At 35.8% G+C, this 18,583-nt stretch overlaps 2 protein-coding genes across 20 annotated transcripts in view; one reads left to right on the plus strand and one right to left on the minus strand.

The window, feature by feature from the left end:
* The window catches only part of LOC131153445 (agamous-like MADS-box protein MADS2), a 75,043-nt gene extending 60,249 nt beyond the window's left edge, over positions 1-14,794 (minus strand). For 4 of the 19 annotated variants that reach the window (XM_058105764.1, XM_058105751.1, XM_058105748.1 and 1 more), the window contains exons 1-2: positions 14,593-14,769; positions 14,219-14,456 (exon numbers count right to left, since the gene is read on the minus strand). In XM_058105764.1, coding sequence (XP_057961747.1) covers positions 14,219-14,403 — 185 coding nt within the window. In that variant the 5' untranslated portion in view covers positions 14,404-14,456; positions 14,593-14,769. Of the gene's footprint in view, positions 1-14,218; positions 14,457-14,592 lie in introns of all 19 variants that reach the window. The other 15 variants (XM_058105758.1, XM_058105749.1, XM_058105745.1 and 12 more) reach the window with 10 other exon arrangements.
* Positions 14,795-15,848: 1,054 nt separating this feature from the next.
* LOC131153756 (uncharacterized) lies at positions 15,849-16,166 on the plus strand. Its single transcript, XM_058106201.1, has one exon. The coding sequence runs from the start codon at positions 15,849-15,851 to the stop codon at positions 16,164-16,166; it is 318 nt and encodes a 105-aa protein (XP_057962184.1).
* Positions 16,167-18,583: the final 2,417 nt, after the last annotated feature.

Here is an 18,583-nt window from a genome sequence, read left to right on the forward strand (position 1 = left end):
ATTTTAATTAATGAAGATACATGTTGTCATACTGGAAACCACGACACTGAATGAGTGGTAGACACAGTAGCCTCCTACCATGCTAGTCCCAACAAAGAGTTCTTCATGGTGTTTAAATCTGGAGACTTTGGTACAGTAAAATGGGGAACACTAGTTCTTCTCAGATAGTGGGAATTGGAGACATGCAGATTGTAACCAATATTGGGTGCATCATAACACTGAAGGACGTTTGACATGTCTCAGACCTTCGGCTCAATCTTATTTCTGGGGCAGCCTTTGATAAACAGGGTTATGAAAACTACTTTGTGAAAGGCGTTTGGAAATTGTTGAAAGGTGCCTTGACAATAGCCAAGGACGTATTTGCTACACACTGTATAAGACACAAGTGAAGATTTGCACTGATGCCATCAATGAGCACAATGGAAGATGAAGTAACACCAAACTTATGGCACAAGAGACGTAAACACATGGGTGAGAAAGGACTCCTTACACTGGCGAAGAAGGCATTTATCAAAATCGCAAAAGGTATTGCCTTGAACTCATGTGATCATTGCTTATTTGGGAAGCAACACAGAGTTTCATTTAGTTCCTCTATGAAGAGAAGGTCAAAACCATTGAGTTTGGTACACTCTGACATATGCGGACCCATTGAAGTAGAATCAATTGGCGGCAACAAATATTTTGTTACCTTTATTAACGACGCTTGAAGGAAGGTGTGGGTATATTTTATAAAAACAAAGGACTATAGGTATTTAAATATTTCAAGGAATTTCATGCTATGGTGGAGAGGCACATAAGGAAGAAATTGAAGTGCCTCCGGACAGACAATGGAGGTGAGTATACTTCCAATGAGTTCAGAGCATACTGTGATGAACGCGATATCAAGCATAAGAGGACGGTCCCACGTACCCCACAACATAATGGTGTAGCTAAAAGGATGAATTGGACCATTATAGAGAGAGTTAAAAGTATGCTCAGTATGGCTAAATTACCTAAGCCATTCTCAGGGGAAGCTATTCGTGCCGTATCTTACATTATCAACAGATCACTGTCATCACCACTTAATTTTGGAATTTCAGAGAAAGTATGGACCAGAAGAAAATTTTCTTACACTCATCTAAGAGTGTTTGTGTGTAAAGTTTTTGCATATATATCTAATGAGCAAAGGCAAAAGCTCGACGTGAAGTCCATTCCATGCATCTTCATTGGCTATGGAGATGATGAATTTGGCTACAGATTATGGGATCTGAAAAGGAAGCAGGTTATTAGATCGAGAGGTGTGGTTTTCCATGAAAATCATGTGTTTGAGGACTTTGAACCACAAACAAAGTCTAAGCGGCCTAGTTCTAGTGCTCTAGACATTGTATCGGATCCTGCACCATCATATTCTCCCACAAACTATGGAGAGCTACAAGATGATCCTCTGGAAATAGATGTAGACGGTATTGAGCAGGGGGAGCAACAACCCCCTTTACCAGAAATTACAAAATCATCATATCAGTCAGATGATGAAGCATCTCCTTCTCTATAAGATGTTGAGCCTAGAAGATCTGGAAGACGCCGTGTTCTAATTTCATCGAGAAGATATCTAGAATCAAAATATCTTTTACTCACTGATGAGGGGGAGCTAGAAAGTTTCCAAGAGGTCTAGTTTCATACTGACAAAATCAAATGGGTAGAAGCTATGAAAGCAGAGATGAATTCTTTACATAAGAATCAATCAAATGAATTGGTAAGACTTCCCAAAGGGAAGAGAGCACTAAGGAACAAATTGGTGTTCAAGCTTAAGAAAGATGGTAGTGGACAGATAGTGACGCATAAAGCTAGATTGGTCATCAAAGGTTTCGAACAGAAGAAAAGTATTCAATTTGAAGAGATATTTTCGCTAGTAGTGAAAATGACAACAATCCGAGTCATACTCGGATTGGTAGCCAAGTTAAATCTAGAGTTTGAACAAATGGATGCGAAGACAACTTTCTTACATGGAGACTTGGAAAAAGACATCTACATGGAGCAACCATAACGGTTTGAAGCTCCAGAGAAGGAACACATAGTCTGTAGGTTGAAGAAAAGTCTTTTTGGCCTTAAGCAAGCACCGAGACAATGGTATAGAAAATTTGACTCTTTCATGGTGAGTCATGGATACAAGAGAACTGCAACAGATCAGTGTGCATATGTTCAAATATTCCTTGATGGTAGTCTTGTCATTCAACTGCTCTATGTTGATGACATGCTGATTACTAGTCAGGGCATAAACAAGATCAATAAGTTAAAGATGGAGTTGTCTAAGTCATTTGAAATGAATGACTTAGGCCCATCTCAGCAGATCCTAGGCATGAGGATCAATCATCATAGGAAAGCCAAAAAATTATGGTTATCACAAGAGAAGTATGTTGAACGGGTGATCAAAACATTCAACATGGAAATTGCTAAGCCAGTCAGTACTCCACTGGTTAATCATTTCAAGCTAAGCGAGAAGTTGCCTCACTTATCTAGGGAAGAAATGTCAACAATCCCATACTTGTCAGCAGTTGGAAGCTTAATGTACACAATGGTGTGTACGAGACCAGACATTGGCCATGCTGAAGACATTGTGAGCAGGTTTCTTTCCAATACAGGAAAAGACCATTGGGAAGCTGTGAAATGGATTCTCAAGTACTTGAAAGGTACATCGACACTATGCTTATGTTTTGGGGAAGCTGAACCAACCTTGGAGGGTTACACTGATGCAGACATGGCTGGTGATCTTGATGGGAGAAAGTCCACATCAGGTTTTTTGTTCACCTTTGCAAGGGGGCTATATCATGGCAGTGAAAATTGCAAAAGTGTGTTGCCCTATCCATAACAGAAGCAGAATATATTGCTGCAGCGGAAGTTGGGAAGGAGATGTTGTGGTTAAAGAGGTTTCTTCAAGAGTTAGGGGTCAAACAGGAAAAATATAAGGTACATTGTGATAGTCACAATGCTTTAGATTTAAGCAAGAATTCAATGTACTATTCTCGGACAAAACATATTGACATTCTCTATCATTGGATACATGAAGTGATGGAACAACAACTATTGAAGTTAGACAAAATTCATACTAAAGAGAATCCGATAGACATGTTGATAAAGGTGGTGACTTATAAGTAGCTCCTGCTATGTAGGGATATAACTGGGATGGACGTCAATTGAAGATTGACATATTGTTCTCCTTCTATGAGTATGGAGGGGGAGAATTGATGGATCCATAGCCAATTAAGAGTTTTCGGCTACTGCTCCTTCAACATTTTTGGCCCCGACTGCTCCTTCGTCAATCTTTGCTCTACTAGTGGTTGCTCTATTTCAACTTTGTCGGCACCGAATGTCCAGAATGTCAAAATTAGGTAGCGTACCAACTTTGATTTTTGATCCTCCCCTTTCCTATATATATGTGTGAGTGTGTGAGATGAAAAAATAAGAGAGAAGACAACACAACACAAGGCAAGGCAGAGGGAACACCGAAAATTCTTTTGTAAATTTGTGTGTGTTGTGAGTCGGCAGAGAGAGTTGTAAGAGTTGAGTGAGAGTTGAATGATTATTATATCCTCCTTCTCCTCTGTATTTTTCCTAATACATATAGTAATTTCTCTCTCTCGTGGATGCAGGCCGGAATTTGGCCAAATCATGTAACTCCGGTGTCAATATTTTTCTATGTGTGCTTATTTATTTCATTAATTAGTCGACCGATAAATCCGACACTATTCATCATGTTGTTATATACAAACTAGGCTCTAGATACTTCTGTTTTGCCTTTTTGAAGCAGTTTTGTCTTTTTAAAGATGGAAAGGATCATTGTAGTGCAAGTCAGTTTGAAACAACTTTGATGAAATCCTTTAGAAGTGCCAAAAAATTTCTCAATTTCAATCAAATGTAATTGAATTCATGAAGTTGTAGTAGATGATGAAATAATAATTATCCACATGCCACTATAAAAGCATCTTCATACATGGCATGAAGTGTTCTATCTTCATATGTGTGTTTGTATATTAATTATGGTAAAAATATGATCCACGAGAACCTCAATGAGTTTGTAGAATACCCAATACAAAATCCATGTGGATTGTCTAAAGGAGATTTGACAAACTATTTATTTTTAGACATACTTTGTGATATCACCCTTCAACTAGAACAAAAAAAAACACTCCTTAACTAAAAGCGCCACCATATTTGCACCTAAGTGTCCATGTAAGCTACTTCCATGTTGTTCTCCTTTTTGAGACATAAGGCATGCACAGTCAATTACCATAGAGCACAAAACCATCTAGTTAAGCATCTAATCACCACTTGTGTCGCCAATTCAAGAAGTTGTCATCCACTGTGCCACTTATTTAATTAATTAAATCCCTACTTTCAATCAAAAAATGAGCAATAATGATGTAAAAACGCGGAGAAGGGGGGGGGGGGGGGAAGCCTAGTGCACAAAGCTCTCGCGTATGGAACCACAATGGGTCTATAGTATGTAGCCTTATGCTAAATTTTTACACAGTAAAGTGATAGTAACAAATCACATTTTCTCATATTAAACAATGACTAGAAATTAAAGATGCTCAAAGAATAAATGTCTTAGCTTCTTTGTTCTCCTTTCTATGATTGATGCTTGAGAAAAAAAAAAGTTAAAATGCAACATGCAGGAAACTAGGAAGTGTACATTCACTTTTTTTTGTTGTTAATAAATTTCAAATTCTAGTGATCTATATAGAGCACGAATTCTTAGTGGAACGAGTAATAATCCAAGTGAAAGTTGTCATTCAAAATTGCATGAAACTTCAACTCATGCATGCATCTCTTTGGTCTAGTTCACTATACTCCATATCATAGTACAATGCTACTAGTCATCCTTAGAAGGAACAACACCAACACTAGCAATGGATGTATAACATTATATCTCAAGCATTGTAATCTTTGATAACAAGACATGGTTGGTGGATATTTTTATTTAGTTTGTTGGAAATTTGTCTTTTGATCTTCACCCTCTACAATTCTACTCTTTCGAACATTCAATAGTCTAGGTTGCTGAATTGAATTTCTAGATGAATTTATGTAGAATGATGCTAACTTATGGAAGGACTATGTGCATACACTTTTGCTATAATCCATAAGCTAAACCCGTTTGAAGATATGCCTAAATCTTCTTTCTTTTAGTAGGCTTCCTAGCAATCTTGAAAATCCATAAAAAAAGAAAAAGAAAAAAAAGAGGACTATTCTATGCTACTATTACTAAAAACTACTATCATAGATGTATGACCATGCACATGCACCACTCTCTCGTCACCACCTCGAGCTTTTAGAACAACGATTTCAATCTTTTCAAATTGTTCTTCATTTTTTTACATATGCTAATGTTTACCTTCTTGTATAAACGTTATTATGTCCATACTTAGATTTCCTTTTACCATTATTATTTGTATAGGAATTTCAATATTTCTTCACACTTTCTTCTCTTTGATGTCACGTAACTCATTTTTTCCTTTTCTAATTATATCCACTCAAAATCCAGCTCAATTTTTTATTTGATATTTGTTTATCATCTAACTACCTTCGAGAACCTTTTTTGCTTGCTCCTTGTTAGTTTCCCTCCCTATCAACAAGCTTGTCACCAAAATTCTATAAGAATGTTTTCATTCTATCTCTTTGACATTATATTCAACAATTTATATTATGAGTAACCAATTATTTAAATACACTCATTGAATATCCAAAACATCACCATCTTGAATTATTCTAGCAATCAACTTTTTTCTATAGAAAAAGAAATTTATTATAAAAAAAAATTGTACAAAGTGGATAAGGAATCCTCAAAAAAGAAACAAGAGAAGCTAATGCGAACAGAATCCTAATACTATGTTAAAAGAGCCAAGCACTTGCATATGATATCATAAAAGTTGTTCTAAAACACCTCGTAGTAAAGAGCCACATGGATGCTAAAAGCACAATTCTGTCCCAAATCAAATCCACAAATGACCCACAATATTTAAAAAATCCTAGTATTTCTTTCATCTAAATAACCCAAATAACACCAAAAAATAGAATGCTCTGACAAAATCCCTACGGTTTTTGTGCCTCCCAAAACCTATAAAATAAACCATCAAGACAGCCTCCAATAAGTAGGCACACACACAAAACTCTCCAAACGAACTAGATAATTTACTCTATCAACACCGAATTATAGGGTAGTGCATAAATAAATGAGCATGATCCCCAATACTACCACAACACTTAGCACACATTTGGAGATTGAGGCATTTATAGTCTTCAAACTACAATAAATTGTTGGTATTAATGCTATTAAGAATGGCAATCCACACAAAAAACCTTTACCTTTGAACTTTAAAGGATATTTAGCTGCCCACAAGCCATAGGTAAGATACAAATAATGAAAAGACACATATCAATGAGTATAGAAGAATTTACAAGGGAAAGCACCTAAAGTATCCAAGCACCAACTCCTACATTAATCCCCTTAACGAGAATATCGAAAAGAATATAATAACCCCAGGATGAAAGAAAGTTCCTCTACTTACCTAACAATATAAGATCACAATGAAACTGAAAATCCCAAAAAACCTTAGTGCAACTCCCAAAAAAAAAAAAAAAACATAATATGGAAAAAGAGAATTTGCCCAAGCTAGGAATGTCGAATCCCAAGAGATATGACATCAACATAAGAAACTAAGAGACTAGATGGAAACAAAAAAAATTATATATATATGAACAAGTTCAAATAGGGAACCAATTCTACTGTCCATCTCAAGAGTCTTTCCCATTTGAGGACCAGTACAAGTACAAGTCTATTAGCTGTGTAGTCAATAAGTGCCTTTGAAGGGATAATTTTAGTGTGAAATAATTAGGATTTGAGGTCATATGGTTGCAACAATAGAATCAAAATAACATGATGCATGTAAACTTACTGGAAATAAAAGAGAAGGTAGAAAAGGAAGAATCGATATTAGAGTGCGTAACTGCATGAGCTTATTTTAGAGTAACTAAGTTTGTGGTGACTTGTTCATGGTGGCTGGCTTGTCTGTTTTTGTTCCTATTATTCTGGCATAACCTTGTTATCGTTGGTCTAAGTTTGTGAGTGTTAGGATGGAGTACTCCATGAATCCAAGGACTATGCTTCCTTTGCCATTGTTGTAGACAACAACCTAGAAGCTAGATGGAAAGAATTATACAATGGTCTAAGGCTGCCAAGATCTATTTGATAGGCCTAGGTAAATGTGAACACTTGTTTCAATTCGGGCCTAAAAGAAAAACAAGTGCATATTCAAGAAGATGTATTGATTGTCTTCTTATTATGAAACTCAATGGAAACACAAACTGCATGATTGTGCATGCATCTAGATGGATACAAGAAGATTTCAAATTATGTCAAGTTCCTATATTCCAATAACATTAGACATGCGTACAATCTATCCCTAGAGTCCTTTCAGTTGCAACAAGGAGATAGGATCTAGTGTTAGTGAGTACATTGCAAAGCTAAAGCGTATTCATGGGGAGCTTACTATCATGCAACCCATAACCTCCAATGATTGTGATATGCAAAGGAAGAGGGAGTAAAAAAAATTTTTCTTCAAGTTTTAACAATTTTGAAACTCGAGCTTGAGGAAGCTTCATCCTTATTCTTGGTAGTGTAGAATTCCCATGCATTGTTGATTTTTCTTCTTGCTTACTTGATGCTTCTTCCAACATACATTCCCCAATCTATAGATATGATGTTTCAACCCATAATTTTTGGAGGACTACTTTTGGTACATTGGTGATTTCGATTTTCAACTAAGTAGTGCATACAAGTGCACTTGTTGTGGCCAATGAGGCCAATATTATTAGCGTAAGGATCCTTATGACAAACCTCCTTATCTTGCCAGTGCAACCACCATAGACTCCACACTTTTCGACCCAAGAAAATAGCAACATATTATATTAATGCTAGAGGAAGACTATTCCAAATTCTAGTAGTACCAAACACCCCAATAGGCTTCTCCCTTCCTGTCACATTTCATTCTCCAACAGTTAATTTTACTGCTTGCTTATCATCTAGTACTTCCTGTCTAAATTTTTGGGTGGTAGATTTAGCTGCCACAAAACATATCACATGTATACCTAATTTCTTCTTTACTCTCTAGTATGTTGAAAAATTATGTTGTGTTATATGTTAATAGTTCCATCACTATTGTTAATGGAATAGAAACAGTTAGTCCTACTTCATTTATTTCTCTTATTTGGTTTTGTATATTGCCAAATTCCCTTTTGATCCTATATTAGTTAACAACATTATTGCCAAATACATGAATTTTTAGTAACATTCTTCCCTAATTCTATGGTTGTTCAAGATTTGAAAATGGGTAATACAATTGGCAGATGATGTGAAGTTAGGGACTTTACCACTTTTAACTACTATCTCCTTTTACCACCTACACTATTGCTATGACACCACTCCAAATTCATTGTCACCTTAGTCATCCTTTACTGAAAGAGTTCAATCTAGTATTTCCTAATTTGAGTTATATCTCTACTCCTGAATACGGGTCTTGCCAGTTGGGAAAACATCATCATCATGTTCCTTTTGCTTCCTAAATCAATAAACGGGTAGCAAGCCCTTCCGAATTAGTCCATTCTAAAGTTTGGGGTCCTAGTCCGATTGTGTCCAAGTTATGTGTTTCATACTTTTAACATTTTTTATGATTATTTAAGAATGACTTTGCTCTATTTTATAAAAGAATGTTATAATAAGTTATTTCATATCTTTTATGCCTTTTTTAAAAAAAATAAAAAATAAAGACTCAATTTGATTGCCTATTTGGGTACTTTTGATTGACAATGCTAAAGAGTACTTTAATGCCCAATTCACTACTTATATGACTCAATTTAGCATTGTTCATTAGTCATCCTGTGTCCACAGCCCTAAAAAAAAATGGGGTTATATAAAGCAACAATATATATATATGCTTGAAGTCACTCAACATTACTTTATCATATGTATTTTCCTAAAGTGTTTTGCAGTGGTGTTGTGCTCGTTGGCTACTATTTTATATACGTGAAGTCCTCTATTCTTAGTGATAAAGTTCTCTATTATATTCTCTTCCCTAATGCTTCTCATTCTCTTTACCTACTTATATATTCAAGTGTGTGTCCTTTGTTCATTAGCTAACCCTCGAGGTGGATAATAAGTTGGAACCTCATGTTATAAAATGTGTCTTTCACAACTATACATGTTCTCAAAATGGATATATATCATTTCTATAGTCCTAATTTGGATCTATTTTGAGTCTACTCCATTCTATTCTCAGTACTTGAGTGCTTTTGACCTTAATGTGTCTTTTCTTTTACCTAATCTTACATATTCTAGTTTGTTGTCCTCACCCAGTCATCCATTTGTTTCTCCATGTAGTTTGAGACCTTATCATGTTGATCATTCTAATTTATAACTGTATTCATGATAGTAGGTCCAAGGAAGAAAGTTCCCTCCAGCTTTTGGTTCCCTTATTTGATGATCATATTTCCCACGTTAATGTTGACCCTCCAATTGCTATCGAAAAAGGTAAAGACATATGTACACAACATCCCATGTCCAAATTTATTTGCTATTATTTCTTGTCGGCCTCTTATCGTGCTACTCTATTGTTTGTTTCTTTTCCTAGATTTGTTTTTTATGCCTTGACCTATTTTGGGTGGAGGAATGCAAGGGTTGAAGAGATAAGTGCATTATTAAAAGGTGATACTTGGGAATCAGTTTCTCTTCCTCTTGATAAACTTATGGGTGGCTGTCACTGAGTAAATATTATGAAAGTTAACCTTGATGATCCATGGTTCATCTAAAGGCACATCTTGTCAATTAAGGGATACTCTTGGGTGTATGGTTTGGACTTTTTTGACACTCTTCCCAATTGCCAAGCATTCCTCAATTCATTTGCTCGTCTCCTTGTCTATCACATGTCACTGGCCTCTACATCATTTAGATGGAAAAAAATCTCTTTTTGCATGTTGATTTTGAGGAGATCTATATGGAGCAACCATATGGGTTTGTGGCAGGGGGTGTCAGGCTTGACATATCAATTCAAAAAATCATTATATGGCTTGAAACAACCTCCTAGAGCATAGTTTGGCAGATTCAGTATTGCAATACTTGAATTTGACCTTCAACAATGTGCAGTAGATCACTATATATTTTATTGAAATACTTCATCTAGTCGGATTCTACTTATTTTATATGTGGTGATTACCATTGGTGATGATAAAGGCATTCAAGGCCTAAAACACTTTCTACATGCTAAGTTTCAAAACAAAGATTTGGAACAATTGAAGTGCTTTTTAAGTATAGAAATAATTAAATCTCATATGCATGGGAACTTTTTTGTCATACTAGAAGTTTATTCTTGATATTTTGGCTAAAACTAAACTGTTAGGATCCAAACCTATTGATACACCGATGGATCCTAACAACAAGTTGGTATCAAACATGGATGATTTGTTGCTTGACCCAAGATTATCCCGGAGACTTTTTGGGAACATGAATCTCATATTCACTTAATCAAAATAATCTTTTGCAGCAAGTGTTATGAATTTTTTGATTTTTCGAGGACAAGTCATTAGGATGTGGTAATTAACATTCTATGATATATATCTAAAAAATGCGCACAAGTAAGGTCTCTTATATTGACATTAAGAACACTTGTATTCTATGATATATATATGTAGGTGGGTTAGGTCATCTTCATATAGAAGATCCACAACTGAGTACTATATCTTTGTTGGTGTTAATTTGATTTCCTAGAAGAGTAAGAAACAAACTAGTGTGACAAGATTAAGTATTGAATTAGAGTATAGGGTCACGAGTTACACTACGTGTGAACATGTTTGATCCAAAAAACATTATAGTAGAACTATATTTTTCACATTCTCAGTTTTTGGAGTTGATGTGTGATTATCAAGCTGCTATTCATATTGTTGACAACTCAGTCTTGTATGAGTAAACATAACACATTAAAGTTGATTGCTACTTTGTTTAGGAGAAACTTGTAAAGAAGCTTATTACAATCACTTATGTGAAGTTTGACGTGACTTGTTGGCTTGTTTACTAAGGCTTTCGGCGGTGCTTGTGTTAAATTCATTTGTGATAAACTATGAGCATACGATATCTATGCTCCAACTTAAGGGGGGTATTTAATTTTATTTTGGTCATTTCGCATTATTAGTGTGCGAATGTTATGTTAGTATGTTTAAGTTAGTAAAGGTGTTATGATCGTTGAAATGTACTCGACATATATTATAAATAGAGGGAGAGACCTATCATTGTCATTGTGTCTTTCAATTCACCAAATACTTCAACAAAGACCATTGACTTCATAATAGAGAGACTAATGATTTGTCATGAAGAAATAAGATTATTATTATTATTAATTTTTTTTTGGCTTTTCTATGTGTTATAAGTATCTCATACCTTATCATCACTTCTGGGGCTATATTTCCTTAAGGCTTTTGCCAAGAAGAAACTTATTTTGGATGAATTATGTACCTATAGATAGAACTATGTATTGATCAAGCATGCCCAAGACATTAATTTCATCTAGAGTTCTCTCTACTTAATAAGGTATTGGAGGCATTTAGGTTCCACGCTCACAAGCCCAAAACCTTTAATTATTTTTAGCCAACACAAATGATCTGGTTCCTTCAAATGTAAACTCTTCCACCAGTTATACACCAAATCATCAAATGAGACCTTCAAATAACTTGTAAAATGTTGCATAACAATCTAAATCTTAAAAATTCAACTAATAGTATATTTGTGTGAACTTGAAGCATTCAGATTATACCTTCAACCACATGGTACCCTTTTTTTCACATTTGTATGTAAATTAATATGATATGTTCTCGCACTAACTTTATTTCTCCATTCTCACATTGCCTCCTCATCTATCCCCCTGAAGCAAAGTCAGATTATTTTACCTGGAGCCATGGGGTACATTCTTTTCTTCTTTTTTTCTTTTTGGGAAATTTGTTCACAAATTAATATGATATATTCTTAAATTGCATTTGGATATAAAATGTATTACATTTGGTTGGTCCTCATTAATTCTCAACCACACATGTGAGACGAATAAATAAGCATGTGTGTGTAACTGTCTGTGTGTGTGTAATCTCCAGCCAAACACTGCAAAAACTTTTCTTTAGGCGCTTAAGCAATTTTTAGTTTTGAAGAATTAGATGAGAAATCAACAAACATTTTTAATTAGTTTAGTTGAGAATTCTGCCCATTTAGAATTGACACAAAATATAGTCTTATAATATTTATGTACCTTGTCTGTCTCAAATTTATAGTTTTTAAGAGTAAGAAATACACTTCAAAATATATATATGCGTACAAGTTAAGAGTAAGAAATACAAGAAATATAGTATTAAAAATGACACATCAAATTACAAGAGTTTTACCTAATTCGAAATTAATACCAATAATTTGACAATGCACGTAGTCATTTTTTTCTGGAAGATAAATAGTTCTTATTAAGGAAGTAGAACGTATAAAAGAGCCGAGACCATGCCAGTAGACATTTGGATGAGATTCATAGATAATATTGTAATACCATCTGTCCACATATATATTTGTTGACCTAATGGACATTCAGAATTAGTTAAAAGCATTCCATATATTCAGAACTTCTAGAGAAAAAAAATGCACTATGGATTTACTTGGGCTGCCTTTAAAATTTCCTCGGGATTACTTAGGAAAATATATTATAGGTTCACGTATAAGATTCAACCAGGGTTGAGCCACGCACTTAGACTTCACAAAAATCATGAGGGCAGCCAGTCTTGAAAGAATTTTTGTTGATGGTATCAAGCGAGATCTGAATCAAGTAGATTAGACATATAGATGATTCATAGATAATATTGTAATACCATCTGTCCGCATACAATTTTGATGACCTAATGGACATTCAGAATTAGTAAAAGCATTCCACATATTCAGAACTTCTAGCAAAAAACTGCACTATGGATATACTCGGGCTGTCTTTAAAAGGTCACAGGGATTACTTAGGAAAATATATTATAGGTTCACGTATAAGATTCAACCAGGGTTGAGCCACGCACATAGAATTCACAAAAAACATGAGTGCAGCCATTCTTGAAAGAATTTTTGTTGATGGTATCAAGAGAGATCCGAATCAAGTACATTAGACATATAGATGATTCATAGATAATATTGTAATACCATCTGTCCACATACAATTTTGACGACCCCAAATAGACATTCAAATTAGTAAAAGCATTCCATATATTCAGAACTTCTAGCAAAAAAATGCACTATGGATATACTCGGGCTTTCTTTAATAGGTCATAGGGATTACTTAGGAAAATATATTATAGGTTCACGTATAAGATTCAACCAGGGTTGAGCCACGCACTTAGAATTCACACAAATCATGGGGGCAGCCAGTCTTGAAAGAATTTTTGTTGATGGTATCAAGAGAGATCTGAATCAAGTACATTAGACATATAGATGATTGCTACCTTCGTTTAAATCTTGTGAAGATAATATTAATAACGTCTACAAATATTGCTTTATGTACAGTACCCTCATCAGTGACCTGATCAAACCATGGTTTCATATATATGTCAAGGTCATTTAATTCTTTATTGAAAGTTATATATGTCATGATTACTATCAAATGTTACGGCTTTTAAGACAAGAGTTCAAGCTTCTGTTCTACTGGTTTGTTTACTGGGTCTTCTCTTGTGCGGTGGAATTTCTATATTTCGATCTTTGTACTTTTTTTTCCCTTCTTTTGGACTGAACAATCTGCTATTGCAGATCCAGGAAAGAAAAAAAATCATCCATATTTAGTTTTTTTATCAGAAGAAACCAAATAAAATATACTAGGACATTCAGAGAATGAATCCGATCACGCAAAAAAAGAAAAAAAAAAAACTATCAAACAGGAAACTTCATTGCATTTGTGGAACATTGCCGTTCAAAATTAAAATGCATACAATTTTTTTCTTTGGGTAAGTTAGCAAACAAATATTAGAACTTCTTGTAGTATAGTATATATTTTAAGGTTGTAGGAAAACACACTAGCAGTGAAGTTTCCTTTTCTGCTGGACCCATTTCAGCCCCACAGTTTGGACGTGGGGCATTATTTCAGATTAGAAGTCCAAAAGGGTTAGCTGGTGCACGAGCAAATTTAAGAGAGAGAGATACCTAGAGCTGCTGCAGAATTCATAGATCTTGCCACGGTTGGAGAAGATGATGAGGGCAACTTCAGCATCACACAGAATGCACAGCTCGTAAGCTTTCTTCAGCAGCCCATTCCTTCTCTTTGCAAAAGTCACTTGCCGATTTATCGTGTTCTCGATCCTCTTCAGCACTACCTTCCCTCTTCCCATATTATATAATTTTATATATTGATTCCTAGCTCCCTACCTGCAATTCTTCCTTTCTTTATGATCCAATATTTTATTTGCCAGCCCATTAAACTTACCGACAAATCATCTTCATACAACACACATATATAATACAATATACATACATATATATATATATATATATATATATAATATCTACAGATCACTTACTTTATTTGGATTTAATTTCTCTTCCTTCTTTAAAGTTCCTTCCTTCTCTCTTTCTCCTCCGCGTAGGTCCTAGGTGCTTGGTAGGTAGGTTATAAGCTCAAACGAAAAAACAACTGTAGTACTTCAGAGAGAGAGGAAAATAAGAAGAAAGTTAAAGAATACCATGTTCAAATTGACTGCAAGGAAAAGGCTGCTGACAGCTGCGATAGCTGAACGATCACAGGAACCTTAAATGATTTGACTAGGCATTAGGGTTTAAACGTGTCAAAGGGAGAGTGGAGAACCTCAAAACCATGCCCAGTTCTTTTTAACTTTTCCTTTACTTGCACAGTAGGGCGGAATTCCCACACACCCCGCGCCCCCCCCCCCCGGGGCCCCCCCGGCCCCCCTCCATTCGAATCACGGTAGTTGTTGTACGCGTTAAGGCACTATTGTGATTTGAGATTGGGATGGTGAGATGTGATCATGAGTGGGTGAGCGTTTGATTGCTACCCTCCTCTTCTTTCCCAACCACATTTTTTTTCCAATACTCTTGTTTTTAGCATTTTGTGTCAGTGTGGAAAATAATGCATCAAAAGAAAAATGTGGTTAAGGAGGGGGCCGGCTGTCCTTTTGCTGTGGGTTTATTTGCTTGACTGTATATATATAGCTTGGTTTATATTTTTCACGTCGGCCTAGGGTGGTTTGGACCTTTTGGCCATTTCCTCTCACTGAATCTTAGGTTGAAATCCCGAGGATACTTGGGTATATTGAGTAAATTAGGAAAATAGTAAATATAGAAGATTTTATTTATTATGTAAGGAGATTATTTACTTATTTAGAATCCTTGATTGTATTATATATTATGAGATTGGATGTATAAAATGTTTAATTGAAGAAATACAAAAGTTCCATTCTGTTTTCATGGTATCAGAGGTAGGGTTTCTAAACCTTAGTTAGCAATGGCTGACGGCACCGTCAACAGTAGAGGGTCATGCTCCTCTGAAACTCTCAACGGTGACTCTGACACCACCTCAATCATGAGGTCTCTTGGATCAGGTCCAATGGCGACATCACAGCGACTCGGAAAACTCCAATTGCAATTAGCGAACAAGATTTGTGTCGATTGCTCACTGAAGAACCCGCAATGGGTGTCGATATCGTACGACGTCTTCATTTTTCTCAAGTCCTCTGGCAAGCACCGCGGCCTCGTTGCTCACAATAGCTTCGTCCAATCGGTGACAATGGACTCCTAGTCAGAGATCCATCTCAAGAAGATGGGCACGAACAGCAAAGTCGAAGGGGCGAGAGCTCGCAAGAGCGCCACCGAGGTCGACCACAAAAACCGCGAGGCTCACAAGAAGGAAGAGCAGTACTGGCGCGATGCCGAAGACACCAAGTCTCACGCCTCCAAGAAGCACCATGAGGATATCAAGAAGCGCACCAAGGCCACTGCACAAAAAGCCAAGGCTTGTTGCCTGGCCGAGCACGAAGAGAAAAGCCTCGAGAAGTCACTAAAGAAGCTAGATAAGAAGGCTAGCCATATCTCTATCCTTGTTCCTAAAGTCACCGAGGCAGAGCCTTTTATTGATTGAAAGATGTTGAGGCAAGGCCTACCTAGTTTGGCGGACCAAACATCATTTAGTTATTGTACGACTTCATTTTCCACAAACATTTTTTCGGGTTCTTTACCCCAAAGAGGTAATTTTTTTGCAAGCCTTGAATATAACCTCTAAATCCAAAACTCCTTGGATTATTGATTCTGGTGCTTCCAACCACATGACCAATGTCTATCATCTTTTCTCATCATATTCACCCTGTGCTAGAAATTTGAAAGTTAAAATTGCAGATGGATCACTCTTGTCTGTCGCAAGCAAAGGAAATATCCGACTCTCTAACTCCATCACACTAGATTCAGTTCTTCATGTTCCTAATTTATCTTACAAATTACTATCTATTAGTCAATTAACTAAAAACTCCAATTGTTCTGCTAAATTTCTTCCATCTCATTGTGTTTTTCAGGTCCTATCATCAAGGAAGACGATTGGCAGTGCTAAGGAATGTGAGGGACTCTACTACTTTGAGGAGGCAAATGTGAACAATGTAAAACTGCTATTTGTGATTCTGCATCTACTTGTAGGGATAGTGAAATTTTGTTATCGCATTCTAGGATGGGTTATCCAATTTTTCAATATCTAAGACATTTATTTCCTTCCATTTTTTTTAAATAAAACATCTTCTGAACTTTAGTGTGAGATTTGTGAACTTGAAAAATACCAACATAATTCCTTCCCAAAATCTACATACAAACCATCTAGACCTTTTACTATGATTCATAGTGAATTATGGGGGTCCTCACGCTCTCTTAATCGCACTCGCACAAGATGGTTTGTTACTTTTATTGATGATCATACTCATATTTGTTGGGTTTACTTGTTGAAAGATAAAACTGAAGTTCGTTCTATTTTTGCTAGTTTCCACTCCATAATTCAAACACAATTCCAAACTCACATTCAAATTTTACATACTGATAATGGTATGGAATATTTCAATGATCTCTTGGGACGTTATCTTCAAGAAAATGGAATTGTTTATTAAAGTTCTTATGTGGATACCCCTCAACAAAATGGGGTTGTTGAACATAAAAATAGGCATATTCTTGAAGTAGCTCAGGCATTAATGTTCACTACAAACATGAAAAAATATTTTTGAGGCGATGCCATTTTAACAGCTGCACATCTCATTAATCGAATGCCTAGTCGAGTTCTTTCTTTTACCACTCCTCTCTAAAAACTCCAGGAATGGTTTCCCAACACTCGGCTCCACTCCAATCTCTCTCTAAAAATCTTTGTATGTACTATTTTTGTTCATGTTCATGCTCACAATCGAGATAAATTGGAACCTCGTACTATTAAATGTGTTTTCATTGGTTACTCTCATACTTAGAAATGCTACAAATGTTATGATCCTGTCACCGAAAAAATGTTTATTAGCCTTGATGTCACGTTCTTTGAAACCACTCCTTACTTCCCAAAGCCCTTTCTTCAGGGGGAGAAATGGAGTGAAGATCGGTTCTTAGAGATCTCTGTTGATGAATCTGTGTCATACACTGAGTCTACAATTACATAATTTATGTTGACGATATCATTTTTGAAACAACCAATGATGAGTTGTGTAATGAGTTTGCCAGATGCATGCTAAGTGAATTTGAAATGAGCATGATGGGTGAGCTTAGTTTCTTTTTAGGATTGCAAATTAAACAAAATGAATATGGAACTTTCATATGTCAATCTAAATATGTCAGGGACTTGCTAAAGAAATTTAATATGTAAGATTGTAATCCTTGGTACCCACTATGAGTTCTTCCATTAAACTTGATAAAGATGAGCAAGGGATCCCTGTTGATATGAAATTGTATCATGGTATGGTTGGGAGTCTTCTATACCTCACTGCTAGTAGGCCTAATAGTATGTTTAGTGTGTGCATGTGTGCTAGGTTTCGGGTTGCTCCTAAGGAATCTCATCTAATAGTAGTTAAACGAATCCTTAGGTATCTAGTTGGAACTATAGAGTTAGGACTATGGTACCCCAAGCATACTACCTTTGAAATTGTAAGTTATACTAATGCTGACTTTGTCGGTAGTAAGTTTGATAGAAAGAGTACCAGCGGCATTTTTTACTATTTAGGACAATCTCATGTTTTTTGGTTCTCTAAGAAACAAAACTCAATTGCCTTATCCACAGCTGAATCAGAATATATTACGACTGGAAGTTGTTGTGCTCAAACTCTTTATATGAAGCAACAACTTATGGATTTTGGATTGCACTATGATACGGTACCGATTAAATGTGATAATACTAGCACAATCAACATCTCTAAAAATCCTATCTCACATTCACGGGCTAAACATATTGAAATTAGACATCACTTCCTTCGTGATCATGTGCAGAAAGGGGATGTGGCTCTTGCGTTTGTATGCACTAATGCGCAGTGGGCGGACATTTTCACTAAC

Source organism: Malania oleifera, chromosome 4 (assembly GCF_029873635.1).
Source record: "Malania oleifera isolate guangnan ecotype guangnan chromosome 4, ASM2987363v1, whole genome shotgun sequence".
Taxonomy (NCBI): domain Eukaryota; kingdom Viridiplantae; phylum Streptophyta; class Magnoliopsida; order Santalales; family Ximeniaceae; genus Malania; species Malania oleifera.